This window comes from Pavona decussata, unplaced genomic scaffold (genome assembly GCF_977016875.1).
Source record: "Pavona decussata unplaced genomic scaffold, jaPavDecu1.1 SCAFFOLD_78, whole genome shotgun sequence".
Classification (NCBI taxonomy): domain Eukaryota; kingdom Metazoa; phylum Cnidaria; class Anthozoa; order Scleractinia; family Agariciidae; genus Pavona; species Pavona decussata.
The window spans coordinates 2,517,765-2,533,457 of NW_028145496.1; the positions used below are offsets into that span (position 1 = coordinate 2,517,765).

General features: G+C 38.6%; 2 protein-coding genes across 2 annotated transcripts; both read left to right on the forward strand.

Moving 5' to 3' along the window:
- Positions 1-3,104: 3,104 nt before the first annotated feature.
- On the forward strand, positions 3,105-4,965 carry LOC146476331 (uncharacterized). Its single transcript, XM_085114925.1, has 2 exons — positions 3,105-4,428; positions 4,881-4,965. Exons 1-2 carry the CDS (start codon positions 3,765-3,767, stop codon positions 4,949-4,951), a joined length of 735 nt encoding a protein of 244 aa, XP_084971051.1. The 5' UTR covers positions 3,105-3,764; the 3' UTR covers positions 4,952-4,965.
- An 889-nt stretch (positions 4,966-5,854) lies between these two features.
- On the forward strand, positions 5,855-9,189 carry LOC146476332 (uncharacterized). Its single transcript, XM_085114678.1, has 11 exons — positions 5,855-6,028; positions 6,105-6,152; positions 6,261-6,350; positions 6,494-6,562; positions 6,686-6,774; positions 6,937-7,063; positions 7,197-7,241; positions 7,578-7,651; positions 7,994-8,150; positions 8,245-8,309; positions 8,910-9,189. The coding sequence occupies exons 1-11, from the start codon at positions 5,855-5,857 to the stop codon at positions 9,187-9,189; spliced, it is 1,218 nt and encodes a 405-aa protein (XP_084970804.1).
- The last annotated feature ends 6,504 nt before the right edge of the window (positions 9,190-15,693 follow it).

Consider the following 15,693-nt stretch of genomic DNA (forward strand, 5'->3'; position numbering starts at 1 on the left):
GATACGGTTGAAATGGTAAGAATTGCTTTTCACTGTCATGAACGCTTCTTCCACAGTGATTTCACGGCATCAATTTATATATTTCTAAATTTACAAATATACGCAAGCAAAACAAATTTATAAAAACTTAGGTCAGTTTTGACCAAAATCTAACTTCAAATTTAAAAGCGTCCTTTATCCCCAAAATCTCCCTCTTAATTAAAGGTATCGAACGCAAAATAGGATTTATGCAAGAATCAAGGGTTCTTTTGTCGAGGTCCCGCTGAAGAGTTGATCGGTAATTTAATACTTGTGTCTGACCCACAGTCTGCCTGTCACGCCACTTCCTTTATTTCTCTGAGTGGGAATGGGGGTGGGGGGTAGGGGATGCTCAGCAGTTACCAAAATAAAACATCCTGAACAAGAATCAGTTATTTATGAAAAAAAAAAAATAAATAAATAAATAAATAAATAAATAAATAAAATAAGCTGTTTTGGCAGTCCCGCTTTTAGCACCGTTCACCTTTAAGATTCTGTATAAACGACTGATTCTCTTTTCTTTTTTCATTTATTGCTTTATAAATAAATTTATTTATTCATTAATTTATTAAGTTTATTTTCATTAATTTAGCTATTCAGAATTTTGTGGTTGGCGAGTTATTTTCGTAGCTGGCTTTTTTACACGTAATTACACAACTACCCAACCCAAAAAAGTAATTATCCATCCATCAAGTATCTTTAGGGTTAGAAAACAATCTTGAAAAAATAAACGATGATACAATTTGGACATCAACTAGTCACACTTCGAGGGATACTATCACGGTATGACTTCCAAAAGTTCAAGGGAAAAGTTAAGCCTGGTTTTCACTAGACGCAAGCACAGTGGCAAACACAATCGCAAGCATAAGAATGCTTATTTCACCGTGAAAACGGCCTCGACGCAAGCATTAGTACAGGCGCAAGGATCAAATTTTTTCCTTGACTTGTGCTTGCGCCTGTGCTTGTATCGCTAGTGAAAACCACGCTTTAAAACCCAAAAGATATATTTTCATTGATGGAAACCTGAAAATAATAGTCCAGGCCCCAGTTGTTCAAATAGCGGATACTTTTATCCACTGGATAGGTTACTACCCGGCACTTAAGCTGTGTGCAGTATTTTCCCGATAATCCTAAAATTTGTGAATAGAGTGGAAGCATATGTCAAATTTAAGTATGGGATTGCGTGGAAAACTTGCCAGAAGCGTTGGTTGGAGTACATTTGCTCCGCTAAATAGCAACTTATTCAGTGGATAAAGTTATCCGCTCTTTGAACAACTGGTACCAGGTTTGTTCACAAATGTGATGTAGGTGCACTGAAGAGAGAGATGCTGTGTTGTAATGAGTCACTGTGACGTCAAATTAAACTGAAAAAAGACTTACAGACTTTCTCAAATTCTGTCGTCCTTTCTTGTCCTCCCTTCAACACTTTATTTTGCTGTCCTTGTACGAGTGAAGATACTTAGTCATGTTTTAGCACTATTTCAAGCTACAATGCAGCAAAATCGCCGCCATAGTGTTAATGAATTTGGGTCGATTACAGCAACTTTTTTCTAAACTTTCCCGGGCATGTTGGTTCTCGAACAGAATGACAACGTAGAGGGAATGTAAAATTGAGTTAAGCGCCTGTTGATACATATTTCTCTAGATAAAACATTGTGACAGATGCCAGCGCAATGCCCCCGAAGTGAAGACATTTGATGTTCTTCACCCCGTCAAGGTTGTTCCGAATCCCTGGTATCTTGTCGGCATTGATCTCATCGAAGCCCCCACAACCTCACAGAACGGAAGCAAGTACCTGTTGACACAGACAGATTACTTCACAAAGTACGTAGAGTGTGTTCCGTTACCCGATAAAAGTGCAGATAGTGTGGCAAAGCTCTCTACTCAACCTTCTGCAGACATGGGGCTCCTGTACACATAATTTCTGACCAAGGACGGGAGTTTGTAAATCAGGTAAATTGTGCACTGAATTAGCTCTTAGATTTGAATTTGTTGTTCTCGTTTGATTTTTCTTTGTTTGTTTTCAATTTATCAGGGTCTTTTAGAAGACACATTGAAGCTACGTTGTGGTTATTTTCAGCGATAATCAGTATTCTTCTGTTACGTTACTAAGACATATTTCTCTTTGAACAAAAATCTTTATTTTGAAAGTAAGTTGCTGTGACTGTGAGAAACCTCTCCCATTTCAGCTGTCAGAGAGATTACTTTCAAAGTTTGGAGTCAAGCATCGCATCACTTCGGCCTATCACCCACAAGCTAATGGTTTAGATGAAAGAACCAACCAGTCCATTAAAAGGTAATTTGATTGACAACATGACTGTTGCGTACGATAATGTAATGCATGAAAGAAAATGTAATGAATTATGGCAAATTAACCCTTGGGCGTTTCTTGTTCAAATAGCCAATAATTAATTAATTAATTAATTAAAAAATCGGTCCGTTGAAAGACTGAACATGTGAAGAAATAAGGCTGTTGACAGAGAAACCAATTGATAGATCGCATTCTTAACTGTGCCACGTCATATTTCAAGCATTCACAGTATATTATTCCGTATATTTTTTTAGAACTCTCAGAAAACTCATGGAGGACAACCAAGACACGTGGGATGACTATGTAGAAGGGACGGTGTTCACGATTAACACAAATGAATCCACCACCACAAAATATAGCCCCTTCTTTCTGATGTTTGGGAGAAACCCTAGGCTTCCATTTGAGGTTGAAAAACTTGAGCAACCCCTCACAGGCTTTGAAAACTTAGTTCAACTTGTGGATGATCTAAGCAGTGGGGAAGCCATAAGAGAACACGTCAACGAGATGTCGCGGATAAGGGACACTCTATTCCCACGTGTTGATGCAAACATCAAGCAAGCGCAAGAACGACAGAAACATCAGTACAAGATGAAGAGAGGCCAATCTGTGTGTCCTTTTCTAGTGGGTGATCTTGTGTTGCAACGAAACATGCTACAGATGACGAAGGCAGGGTACAAGTACGAAGACCAGTGGCTTGGTCCGTACAAAATCACCCAAATAAATCCTGATAAGGAGACCTGCAGGCTTGAAAATGGGTCTGGGAAGAAACTGACCAAACAGGTGTCTATCAAACATCTCAAACCATACAGATCGCCTTCCAACAATGGATCTAATGGTTATCATAGTCCGTCTTCATTAAACAGCACTAAACAGTCATCTATGCCAAACACGCAAACTCCTCCTGTGCCAAAACCGAGAACCAAAACTCGTATTCGTACTCCTCCTGTGCCAAAGCCGAGAACCAAACCTCCCTTGAAGCATGCAAATACTGTATCCCCAGGAAAGCAAAGCTTCAACGACAACATGCCTCCTTCAACGACTTCAACAAGTACAGCTACTCAACAGCCAAACCAGAAACCACGTGATCCGCAGCCAACGACTTCAGTGACATCCTCTGGGTCCAGTCCCCGCTCCAAGAAAAGAGAGGTGAAGATTGTCACAATAAGTATCGCTTTTGATTGTTATTTGACCCTTGTTTTATTTACCATGCAAACAATTTTTTTCGCTTCTGATTATGTCTTGTTCCAGACATTTTTTCACTTGTTTGTTTTCCCCTTTTGAGAACAACAGTAGAAAGTAGGTTAAAAATCTTCCAAAATTGTTGTCGTAAAAGGCCTCGCATTATGTCATTAAAATTGCTATTCTTTTACGTTTTTATCTTTTTAAGGTACGCTCAACTGCAACACCAGGCTTGCCTTCTTCTTTTTTCAGCAGCATGATGGCTGTCGCAAAACAAAACCGAGACGAGGAATCCCTCATGCGTTATATGGGCAAAACATATGTCATCAAAAGTATGCCACCCAATGGAGATTGCGGATACGAGCTAATGTGCAGATGGAAGGCAATTTACGCTGCCAGGAAATGTGGCCATTATCTGCTAAAGAAGATGCTAGATGAACCCGTTCCTGTACAAGATATTATGGCGATGCGCTGTGCCATAGCAGACGAACAGGAACGCCAGATTTTTCAAAAGAACAATACTGCCTTAAGAACACTTATTGTTCAAAGCATGTTCGATTGGTGGCATAGTCCTTTGGAAAATAATGGAAGGAATAGCGAAGTAGCAGCTACAATTCAGGCTCGGCCTGTTGGGATGCCTGAAACTGAATGGCTTGATTCCAAACAGTGCTTGGCTCTTCACTCCTCGCTGATAAGGACTGGGAAGAACGAGGTGTTTGCAGAATCCTCGGAAATGGAGGCGTTCAGTCTAATGATTGGGGCTCCTCTCGCAATTTACCTACCTGGTTATTGTGAAATGTACCCCCAATCAAAGTACTGCAAATACGACTCAGAATCTCTGGTTGGAATCTGCAATGGCAACCATTACTATCTTGCGGTACCGAAACATTGGAGTATTGGTGAACAAGCGCACACAAGAGGTATTAAAAGGAATAAAAACCTAATTCTTTGGTTTATAAATGGTACATTCCTGGGTACATTAATACATTGTACTGGCCTGCAGATAGCCAAGCGAATCTAGGCGGGCCAGTCAATGTAATGCAAGGTCCACAATTATTGTTCCATAGGCAAACCCTATAAAAAATAACAATTTCTTTACAACATCCACTATCTCACTATTATTAGTAATATCCTAATAAGAAGGCTTTCTTCAAAAAGCTGGTAATGCGGTGTAGGTACTTGCCTTGTGAGGCGGAGCCCCAAACTTTGTACTCCGTAAAGAAAGTGTGACATTCTTAATGACGCGAAGAGTTTGCGAAATTGATCTTTGGTACTTATCCAAGAAATACCAGATAATAACACTATTATAAAGCATGTCAAGGGCTTACTTCTCATGTAGAACCACTCACTCTGAGTTTCTTTAATTTAACAGAAGCGAAACAAAAGCAAAATAACGAAACTACTACAGCGACCACGGAAACAAAAACACCAGGTATGGTGTGAACACATATTATGAAAGTACCTTTGCCACCAATTAGCAAAAGAAACATTTCTAATATAACCATTGGGTCTAGACATCCCTTTTTTTAACATGAATGGCAATTTTTCCATTGGATTATAGATACGCAAGACAGTGGACGTGGCGATCCGATGTGGCAACCCCTAACTTCAAGCGAAAAGCAAATGGTGAGTTGAAATTCTGTGACCTTTAAAGTGCCCTAACCCTTCAATTTGTTTTCTTTTGGTAGATTTCCATATCTTTCATGAACTCATTTTCGAAAAAAATTTTGAGAAATATTGAATGCTTTTTTTCCTACGAGCGCTAGAAGTGAAGGCAGTCTTGTCGATATTTTCACCTATCGTTCGCCTTAGTCTCCCACTCGGCCAAATATGGAGTGTGACGTAAGAAAAGGACATCGTGCAAAAATATCCGAAGATTCGCGGTAATGCTTCAATTGTAAGCAGAGAAAATGGTTGAAAAATGTGTGGTTTTTGGATGCAGCAACTCTCGAAATGTAGAGAAAGGAATCAGCATGCATAAGATTCCTTCTGAATCCTTCTGGTGTCCTTTTCTTACGTCACAGCTAAGAAAGTGTCAATTATCGGACGCTTCTCATTGGCTCGTTTCTAATGAGCCCACGAGACAAAAATTTGCCCAGCGGGGCTTAAAGGGCGCAAAAATTTAAAAATTTCAGTAACTTTTAGCGCTCGTAAAATAAAAAGGATTCAATATTTCTAAAAAAAATTTTCGAAAATGAGATCTTCACAGATATGGAAATCTACCAAAAGAAAACAACTTAAAGGGTTAGGGGCACTTTAAGATTTTAAATATCATTGGATTTTCAAGAATGTCTCCTTTGACTATAGGGCTATTTTCCCACATTATAGGTGGAGGGCACATGGAAAATGTCTAGCATTACTAATGTTGATGAGGAAATTGTGAGGCGATTTAACATCCCGCTGACCTGGATGGACTTGAAACGAGTGCAATATCCGGTAGAACCTTGTGACAGAAGTAAAATAAACGACACCACCACTAGGAAAGAGGCGAAGTTCGTACCAGGTTGGCTCAATGACGAGGTAAAGCTGAATTGGTTGCCCTTAGTATACCTAAAAGGGGAATAAAGATGTTGATGATTCCTTTCGTTTCTCATAGGTCATGAACTTCTATTTTGCCCTTCTCGAAGAGGTGTTTTCTCAATCGGTAAGTACAGAGAACAGCCTTCGTTTTTCCAGTGTCACTTGAACTGGAACGCCAGCACTTTATTTTGTCTTGTAATTTTTAATTTCATTATGATCTACATTATGACAGGAACACCGTATTGTGCATTTTCCGTCGTTTTTTTACAACAAACTGACAACTGGAAATACCCAGGATATTGTACGTTGGCGAAGGAATAAGGTAAAAAAAATTCTTGCTATTCCTCAGTTATGTGCATACCGTGGTAATAAAGCAAAACTAAATATTTAATGGCAGGGTATTGAGGGTGAGATCATTATTCAATGTGAATGACCGTTTCCGTTTTTGTTTGTTTGTTTTTTCAGGAGAAACTTATGGAAACGAGCAAGATCATCTTTCCGGTAAATGTGAGGGGTAATCACTGGTGCCTCGGGGTAAGCTACTAGCGACACCTGTAAAAAAAGGCGCGACTTACGGAGAATTCTCTGAGTTACATTTAACAAGACATTGCAGTGCTATCTTTTTTTTTTATAAATCCATGATTTGGTTTCTTGCAGATCATTATGTACGAGGCAAAGACAATTGTGTTCTATGATCCACGAGGAAAAAGCGACAATCATGAAATGGGATTCTTTGATAACATCAGGTTGGAACTGACTGTGCACAGGAAATAAAGCCTGTTAGCATACGAGTTTATTTCCTTCAATAGTATGATAATACTACAGAGGTTGCGTTACTAACAGCATCAGTAGTATGGTAGTATTTGGTGTCGTAGTGACATTGTCCTAATTTGATTCGGCTTTTTTAGGATATACCTTAAAGCCAAGGCCATAGACGAAGGCTGGGATCCCTCTTCCGTAGACAGCTGGGCGGAAGAGATTTGGGGAAACCCCGTCCAACCCGACTGGACTAGTTGCGGTGTCTATGTTTGCATGGTAATGTATCCAGTTAGTCTAAAATTCAAAGCAATAACACCGTTAACTAGCGTTGGTTTGTCAGTATCTTATTTTCATGTGTGGAAGTCGTTGTAACTAAATTTGCTAAATTATTGTTATCATCTTTAAACAGATGGCTCAGAGTGTTTGTGGGAATTGTGACTCTCCATTCAATAAGGTTGATAAAATTGCAATTGCGATGAAACTGAAAAACGTTTCGTTGCCTTCCATACTTTGGCATCGACAATAATAGGAAAATGATCATAACTAGTTGAATACACTACAATGATCAAAAACTGATGATACACGTTGTTATCATTATCATCAAATAACAATATAATAATAATAATAATAATATTATTATTATTATTATTGTTAATAATATTATTATTATTGTTAATAATATTATTATTATTATTATTATTAATAATAATAATAATAATAATATTATTATTATTATTATTATTATTATTATTATTATATACATATCAAGGCTAATGTGTATTTCTTTCAGATTAGCGTCGGAAACCTGAGAAGCCTGATAATACGGAACGTGTTAAAATGTGATGAGATCATTCATCTTTGCCGGTAGGGGAAAGTGAAATCACAACGTTTGTTGGTCAGTTCTAACAATAATAGGGTGGGGGGGGGGGGGTTGCTAATATTTTAATACTCTTTTGTTTGCATTCAAATAAGCCCTACTAACCTCGTTCTTGATTTCGAAAATCAAAGGAATATTTCACCTGGAACAAGGCTAGTGACGGCTAGTTGAATCTGATGCACACCAAATAACACAATGTTCTCCATTTTTGCACAGGGCGTATGTCTCAGCTTAAACACCTTTTGCGCTTTCTGAACAGATGCCACTGTAGAGACTTATGTATTGGTGGGCAAAGGAAAAACATTGCTTTGGTTTGTTTATTAATTCAGGAACCAATACTCTCAGATTGAAGAAAAAGAAGACCTGGTGGACTCTGATCCAGATAATGAAGAGCAGCAACAGACATCGCTTCCCGAAGCTGTCAGTCCTTCGGTTGGAAAAAAAAAAGGAAAAACAATGCAACTACGACGCAGATCTCAGCTTAAAGTAAATGATTTTATTTGCACGATAGTTTTGAAGATGATTCTTTTCTTTTCTCGGCTCTGTGGTTTTAATTTAAAAAACCTTTCAATTTTGACAGAGAAAATATAAGTCTTTAGAATGGTTGATGCCAGAACGCCTAAAAGCAAAGCGACAAAATCTAGGGTAAGCCATCAACAGGGTGAATTCTGCTATCGTAATGGTAGAGGTGGCAGTGCTAGTTGAGGTGTAGTGGAAGCTGTAGCGTCAGTGGCAGTAGTAGTGGTATTGTAGGTTGAAGGATAAGTAGTTAGTGATTCTGCTAGCTTGTATAAATTCCACGGATAATAGCTGCAGGAGATGATTTATTTTTCTCGCCAAGAGGGGGCGATTATTCTGATTGTTAAAGACTCAGACAACTTAGGTCTGGATTTTAAGAAACTGTACCTCCAACAGAGAATTAAACAGCCAGCAGCCGTATTATTTGTCGATACTTGTACATATATACAACGTTGTTAAGCTGTAAAATTAACCTGACTTTCGTTTAACTTGTTTAATCAAATGAGAATATTTTTTGGTGCCACGACATTCCTTAGCAGGTCTGTGACCTCATCAAATACGTTCTATGAAATAAGGAGAGGTTATGCAGCAAAGTTTGTCAAACAAAATTGGAGCATTGTGCATCTGCCTTTTAAGCATGTATTTGAAGATAAGAATAAAATTTTCGCAGGTGTCGCAACAGTGTAAATTATACTAAATATACCATAATTTTCCCTCCCAAACCAGTGAAACGGAAGATGAAGTAACGCAGAAGCAAGTAAAAGCAATGATTGACGAGCTGGAACAAAAAGGAGAGATCGAAACGATCATCAAGCAAGCTGGTGAATTGAGTGAAGAAGCGCACTCAGACTTTGGTCGGGGTGGTAAACGAGGTTTTCAGGCTTTCATAAACCTTACGAGAGAGAACGCAGGGGAAGATCAAAAGGGAGCAAGCTTCCGACAAAGTTTAAACGCGCGGTTAAATGCCTCAGAAGAAGTCTCAAGTGCCCTTGAACAAGAGTTATAACGTCGTTTTCCGGTCCACTTGCGCTGGGACAGAAAGGCAGATTCTGGCCCAACGGTCAAAACGATAGCCAATCGTATGACTTACGTCACTGGTGAAATTTTGCGGCGCTACGCAAAGTGAATTTACTACCTTGCAAATAATAATTATCTCAGTTTAAAGTTTCCCAAATTAAACCTGAAAGTAGCTTGGGTAGCGGTAATGTATGAATGCAAAAGACTTGATTTGCTAATCCCGGGCGAATCCGATTGTTTCAAAAAATAGGCTGGTGTAGAAATGCTAAAATTTGCTGGAAATAACGGTTTTCAACACTTTTCAGCACTTCTTCTTTGATGAAACAATACTGTTTTTCAGTTTATGCTATAATAATGCGTCAAACAATTTCCCAATGATTGGTAAACAAGTTCTTGACACAAATTAACCTAATAAAAACACATTTAATTTTAGCTTTAAGTTTTAGCAATTTGAAAACGAGCTCGGTAATCATCTTTTTTTCGTCCCATTGTAATTAGCATGTTAAAATACAACTTTTTGCTAAGTTCGAAAACGCATGAAATTGTTTTCAGAGTTAGTTTAATTCTTCGAAAATGTAAGGTGGCTCGGAAACCGCTCCTACAAGTGTTGAAAGTTGAATCTTGACATGCTGAGTACAATTCAATAGTTATGGATGTTTCTCCCACGTAATAACGTTGCTATGGTAACTTGTAACGTGAAGAAAGACTATGACTTGCTCACCAATGATTGGAAATTTATTTGATACCATTATTGTAGCGTTAACTGAAAAAGAGTGGTAGTATTGATCCATCAGAGTAGAAGTACTGAAGAATGCTGGAAACTGTTACCAGTCACCTTAAATTCAAAAGAAATAAGATGTTAAACAGAAGTTAAATGGTTAAATAACTGTGAGGGTCTTTCCTATATTAAATCTTTCATCCGCAGTTCAAATGTATATTCAAGGAGATGCTACTTAAGACAATTACGTATGCTATGTTTTGCAGCGAAAGAAATGTGCCATTGTTGTGCATAGTTTACTCTTACGTCTTTAATCTTTCCGACCTTGAGCACATCTTTATTTATGTATGGCTCCCTTGGGTAGAGGAATTGTATTGGTTAATGTACTGACCTATCAAGCCTCTATAAAATTTTACATTTATAACCTATTCTATTGATTTCAGATTTTTCTTGTCATGTGCTTCTGGAAGTTTAATGATTACTGATTTCCCATTCGACAGACATATGAGATGGGGATAGCCATATCACTACCCAATAGAGGCACTAGCCCAATCTTTCACTCCCTCTTACTTCATAAAGCTGATGTGTACAACAGCTAGGTTTTTCGTTTTCAATGAAGCGATAATTTGAATTTTTTTGTTTTGGCGTTTCTGCGATGAAGGGGACTACCACAAACTATAGTATACATATGCATTACACTAATACTGACATATCGCTAGGGATTTAGGTATCCCATATATTTCATTCTCAGTTGACTTTCTATAGCCGATTTTTAAAGCGGTTTTCCTTTCTTGAGTATTCATGTGAACGTTTTTAGTCTACACAGTCTATGAAGCCTCACAGGCTTTTTTTCTTGTCGGCCGATTCCAGTACGAAGCCATATTGGAAAGGGATACCCATATCACTAGGGATTTAGGTATCCCATATATTTCATTCTCAGTTGACTTTCTATAGCCGATTTTCAAAGCTGATTTCCTTTCTTGAGTATTCATGTCAACGTTTTCAGTTTATACAGTCTATGTTACCCTGCAGATTTTTTTTTCCCGTCTGAGGATTCCACTACGAAGCTATATTGGAAGGGGATACCCATATCACTAGCGATTTAGGTATCCCATATATTTCATTCTCAGTTGACTTTCTATAGCCGATTTGTAAAGCAGATTTCTTTTCTTGAGAAATCGTGTGAGCTTCACAATCTATACAGTCTATGTTACCCTGCAGATTTTTTTTTTCTTGTCCGCCGATTCCACTACGAAGCCATATTGGAAGGGGATACCCATATCACTAGGGATTTAGGTATCCCATATATTTCATTCTCAGTTGACTTTCTATAGCCGATTTGTAAAGCAGATTTCCTTTCTTGAGTATTCATGTCAACGTTTTCAGTTTATACAGTCTATGTTACCCTGCAGATTTTTTTTTTCCTGTCCGCCGATTCCACTACGAAGCCATATTGGAAGGGGATACCTACATCACTAGAGATTTAGGTATCAAATATATTTCACTCTCCTTTACCTTATAAAGCCGATTTATAAAGCTGATTTCATTTTTTGAGTAACCTTCCAGATTTTGTTCCTGTTGGCCGATTCCACCATGAAGCGACTGATATGGGACCGAAATATCACTAGCTAGGCTTCACTTCAGGTATTTAGGTCTCCCGATTCTTTCAGTTTGCCCTACTTTATGTTATTATACTCATTTAATCAGTTTAATTGCCTATATTGTTTTATTTTCGTTTTTTTTTTTTTGTTCTTTGTACGATATAGTGGACGGCTTTATCTCATTCTCGTCTTTACCCGTAGCGATTTATATTATTTCAGGCGAATGAGTAAACATCAATTTGAGAACAGAAAACTTGACATTCAGGCGACCTTCATATTGCGTGACAGCTGTACCGATAGTTATCATGTTCTCACTGATCAATGATTAAATTTTGAATTGCTTAACAAAGCGGGCTTTGAAATTCCCAGCTTTATCTATGTTTACCTGCATTGGAAAGATTTTGTACGAAACACATTTTTGCACAAGTCAAATTCAGTGCGTAGTAGGGAAAAAAGACATTTTGCAGATGAGGGTCAGATGAAACTGTGACTATATTCAGCGACGTCTTATTTTCATTTCGCGTAAAATAATGTCTACAACAGGATAAGATACTGTACATATGGTGGTGCTGCTCGGTGGGAAACGAATTGGACACGGTGAAGACATTCGAGTGATTACGTATAGAGAGTTGGCCCCTCGTCAGACGTAAGCACTCGAATCTCTTTATGGTGGCCAATTTACATTTAGTCATCGACTCTGTTGATTAAAACAAATATTTAGAGAACACTTCGTCTTTAAAACTTCGAATTGACTTGCCCCAGTCTGCTGTATTTTACGCTGTCAGTGTTTTGTGCATCCCTACCGGGGATACCCATATCACTAGGGATTTGGGTACGGGGTGCCCAAAACTCGGGGATGCCCAAATCACTGTGACACCGGTTCAAAGCCTACGCAATGAAGTGTGAGAAAACCTGGGTACGAAATTACGAGGCGGAAGAGAAAAGCCGCTTGAGAAGTGGTCATACACGTACGCCTACTTGACCGCTGTAAACAGACTGCTGATATTCACTGGCCAGGAGGATGGAGGAGGACAGAGAGGAGGAGAAGTAAGAGTGCATATTTTATTCTTTGTGGTCTGGTTTCACTTAACATGACAGACATATGCAAAACCGAACTGTTGGACTGAAAAGTAGGCGGCATTCTCGTCGAAGCCACTCACATTCTACCTTGGCGAGACTGTTTGTTATATTAAATCGCAGGGCGTAACATGTCGATAATTTCGAAAGTCGATAAAAATCGATCGTTGTCGATCGAATTCGGTACTAGTCAATCGTCAAATATCGGAAATCGATGAAAATCGATCACAGGATTTCTTGTTATCGATTTTGATCGAGGTATCAACATATGAAAAAGATGTATGGCAGGAGATAAGACTGCAGTCAAATACGGACTAACCAAGTGCGAGCCGATCGACTATAGCAAAGTTTCATTAAATCTGGATTCAGTACACTGTATGCTTTTTTCACTGTTAGAAGCGATAGAAGCTCAAACAAGCATGAGGAGCAGCAAAAGCAGCAAAATAACTCCATTCACATCAAATATCCGAAAAACTCTCGGAAGTCGCGGCTCAGGGCACAGGTAGCCCAAGCTCGAAATGTGAGCGCTGGTTACGCAACGGTTGAAAAATATATGGATTTGTATGGGAGAAAAACGGTTTATTTTAGAGGATAAAAATATGAACGAATTTTTAAATAAAAATCACCCATTTTACTTCTCTTGTGTATTTCTTGCCTCCTATGTGGTTTTTAGGGCAATTTAGCGCGATTCCAGTGAGTTTTAGAGAGAGCGATGGAACTAAAACTCACTGGAATCGCGCTAAATCGCCCTAAAAACCACATAGGAGGCAAGAAATACATAAGAGAAGTAAAATGGGTGATTTTTATTTAAAAATTCGTTCATATTTTTATCCTCTAAAATAAACCGTTTTTCTCCCATACAAATCCTTATATTTTTCAATATTTTTTTTCAAATATCTTACTTGAAAAGCTGCTCCCGTAGTCCCGCTGTCGTGTTCTTTAATGCTGCTCCCGCAGTCCCACAGTCGTTGCGCTACACACGAATATACCTTGTTCTTTAATCCATGAACCGAAACAAGCACGCTACACATGAATATAACTTGTTCTTTAATCCATGAACCGAAACAAGGAAATCCATGAGCTGAAACAAGCTTAGATTTAAGTACCCATCGACTCTGGGACTGCGGGACTGCGGGACTGCGGGAGCACTCGTTTTACTCACTTCGTTTAAATATCTATCGACTCTGGGACTGCGGGACTGCGGGAGCACTCATTTTACTCACTTCAGTTAAATATTCATCGACTCTGGGACTGCGGGACTGCGGGAGCACTCGTTTTACTCACTTCAGTTAAATATTCATCGACTCTGGGACTGCGGGACTGCGGGAGCACTCGTTTTACTCACTTCATTTAAATATTCATCGACTCTGGGACCGCGGGACTGCGGGAGCACTCGTTTTACTCACTTCATTTAAATATTCATCGACTCTGGGACTGCGTGAGCACTCCTTTTTCAAGTAAGATATTTAGTGGGCCAGGTATTCTGCAATCGCTCCTGGTTATGTTACAGGGAACGAAAATGGGAACGGTTTAGCACGGCTGAACGAGGTAAACATCCTATTCTACGTTGAATAACAACAACACTTATAACAAACCACTTGGTTGGTCAGTTTTTATTAAACTCAGTGTTAAACTTTATTGCCATACAGATTTACTTTTATTCTGTTTACGCTTCTATAAATTGCTGTTCAAGCTATCGGATTACTATTGGTTTTCGCAGCCGATTGAAATTTGGCTCAATTTCTGTCGATAACAACCATCATTTGGTTTCAAGTCTTGTGATTATCGACTTTTATTGACAAATTAAACTTGTCAATTGACAATTTTCGACAAATATCGAGTACTTGCGACTTATTGACTACATTTTTGATGATTGATTTCGATCGACATGTTATGCCCTGTTATTGGTGAAAATGGTAAATTTGACAAATTGTTGTTTTTTTTTCCAACATTTAGTGTTGCAGAATTATTTGCTTTTTTGTCACAAATTGATCGATCTTTTGAGTTTGGACACCTTAATGCACCTATCAATGGTTTGCCACAGGATAGGGGGGCGGGGGAGGGCATAAACCCACGGGAATTTGACATTTTTAGGTTTCTAAATGTCAATTTCCCCACCCTAATGGGTCTCCATTAAGAGTCAAATAAACTAAATCAGGCACTTACAGTACTTTATTGCAGAACTCAGGGGCAATTGTGGATGTCACAATCCCTACCCAGGTAGACCTTCATGAAGTCAACTTCCCATGGGTCCCCCCCCCCCCCCCCATCCTAGTAAAACAAAAATTTTTGATAGGTGCATAATTAAGGGCAATTGTTTTTTCTCCTCTGGCGAAGTTTATAAATAAATAAATAAATAAATAAATTCCTCCTTTCGCTACTGCGCATACATTCTGCTCATCTTGGGATGGTCAGAGAAACTCTTATTGTTGCTTCACTACCTCTGAAAAATGCGTGGTTACCTCCAGTTGAGTAGCTATATCTAAGATCTGCTTTTCCTGCATAATGATACAGCCTCACAAAAATACCTCTGCATTAGCTGAGGCGCCAACTGCAACCAATGATATAAGCTTACATTTAAAGTGGAGTATTTTACTGCCGAATTATACAGGCAAATTATCTTTCTTTAAAGGATTGATTTTATAAGGGAATTTGAGGAAGTAATCTTGATATGATTTTACTTGATGTGAGCTTGTTTTGTGTAAGAGATATGATAATGTTTTCTCATAATTTACCATATCATTTTAAGTTTTAATTAATAACATAAATTCAAGGGTAAATAAAGTTTATGCTTTGTTTACCATCATCCAAATTCTCTTAGCCAGTGCATGTACACCTGAAATGTTTGCTGATAACATACACATACATTACGGTTTCTCATTTTGACATAGATGTGATTGAGAGATGCTTATATACTGATCTGGTAAAAAACAGAAGAATGGATTGTAGTAGCCTGTAAGTAAGCTCTTGGGAGAGAGGGGGGAGGGGAGGAGCCCCCCTCCACCTCCTCCCCCGAGAGCTTGCTTGCAGGCTAGGCTAAACAAATGATGTTTGGTTCAAGGTACAGGTTAAACCAACTAATGATGACTATCACAAT

Bases quoted from the DNA above. Each gene is read 5' to 3' on its own strand.
- LOC146476331 (XM_085114925.1), top strand. From the start codon at position 3,765: ATGATGGCTGTCGCAAAACAAAACCGAGACGAGGAATCCCTCATGCGT. The intron at 4,429-4,880 runs GTATTAAAAGGA...TTAATTTAACAG, and splicing joins TGAACAAGCGCACACAAGAG to AAGCGAAACAAAAGCAAAAT.
- LOC146476332 (XM_085114678.1), top strand. From the start codon at position 5,855: ATGTCTAGCATTACTAATGTTGATGAGGAAATTGTGAGGCGATTTAAC. The intron at 6,351-6,493 runs GTAAAAAAAATT...TTGTTTTTTCAG, and splicing joins TACGTTGGCGAAGGAATAAG to GAGAAACTTATGGAAACGAG. The intron at 7,242-7,577 runs GTTGATAAAATT...TATTTCTTTCAG, and splicing joins GTGACTCTCCATTCAATAAG to ATTAGCGTCGGAAACCTGAG.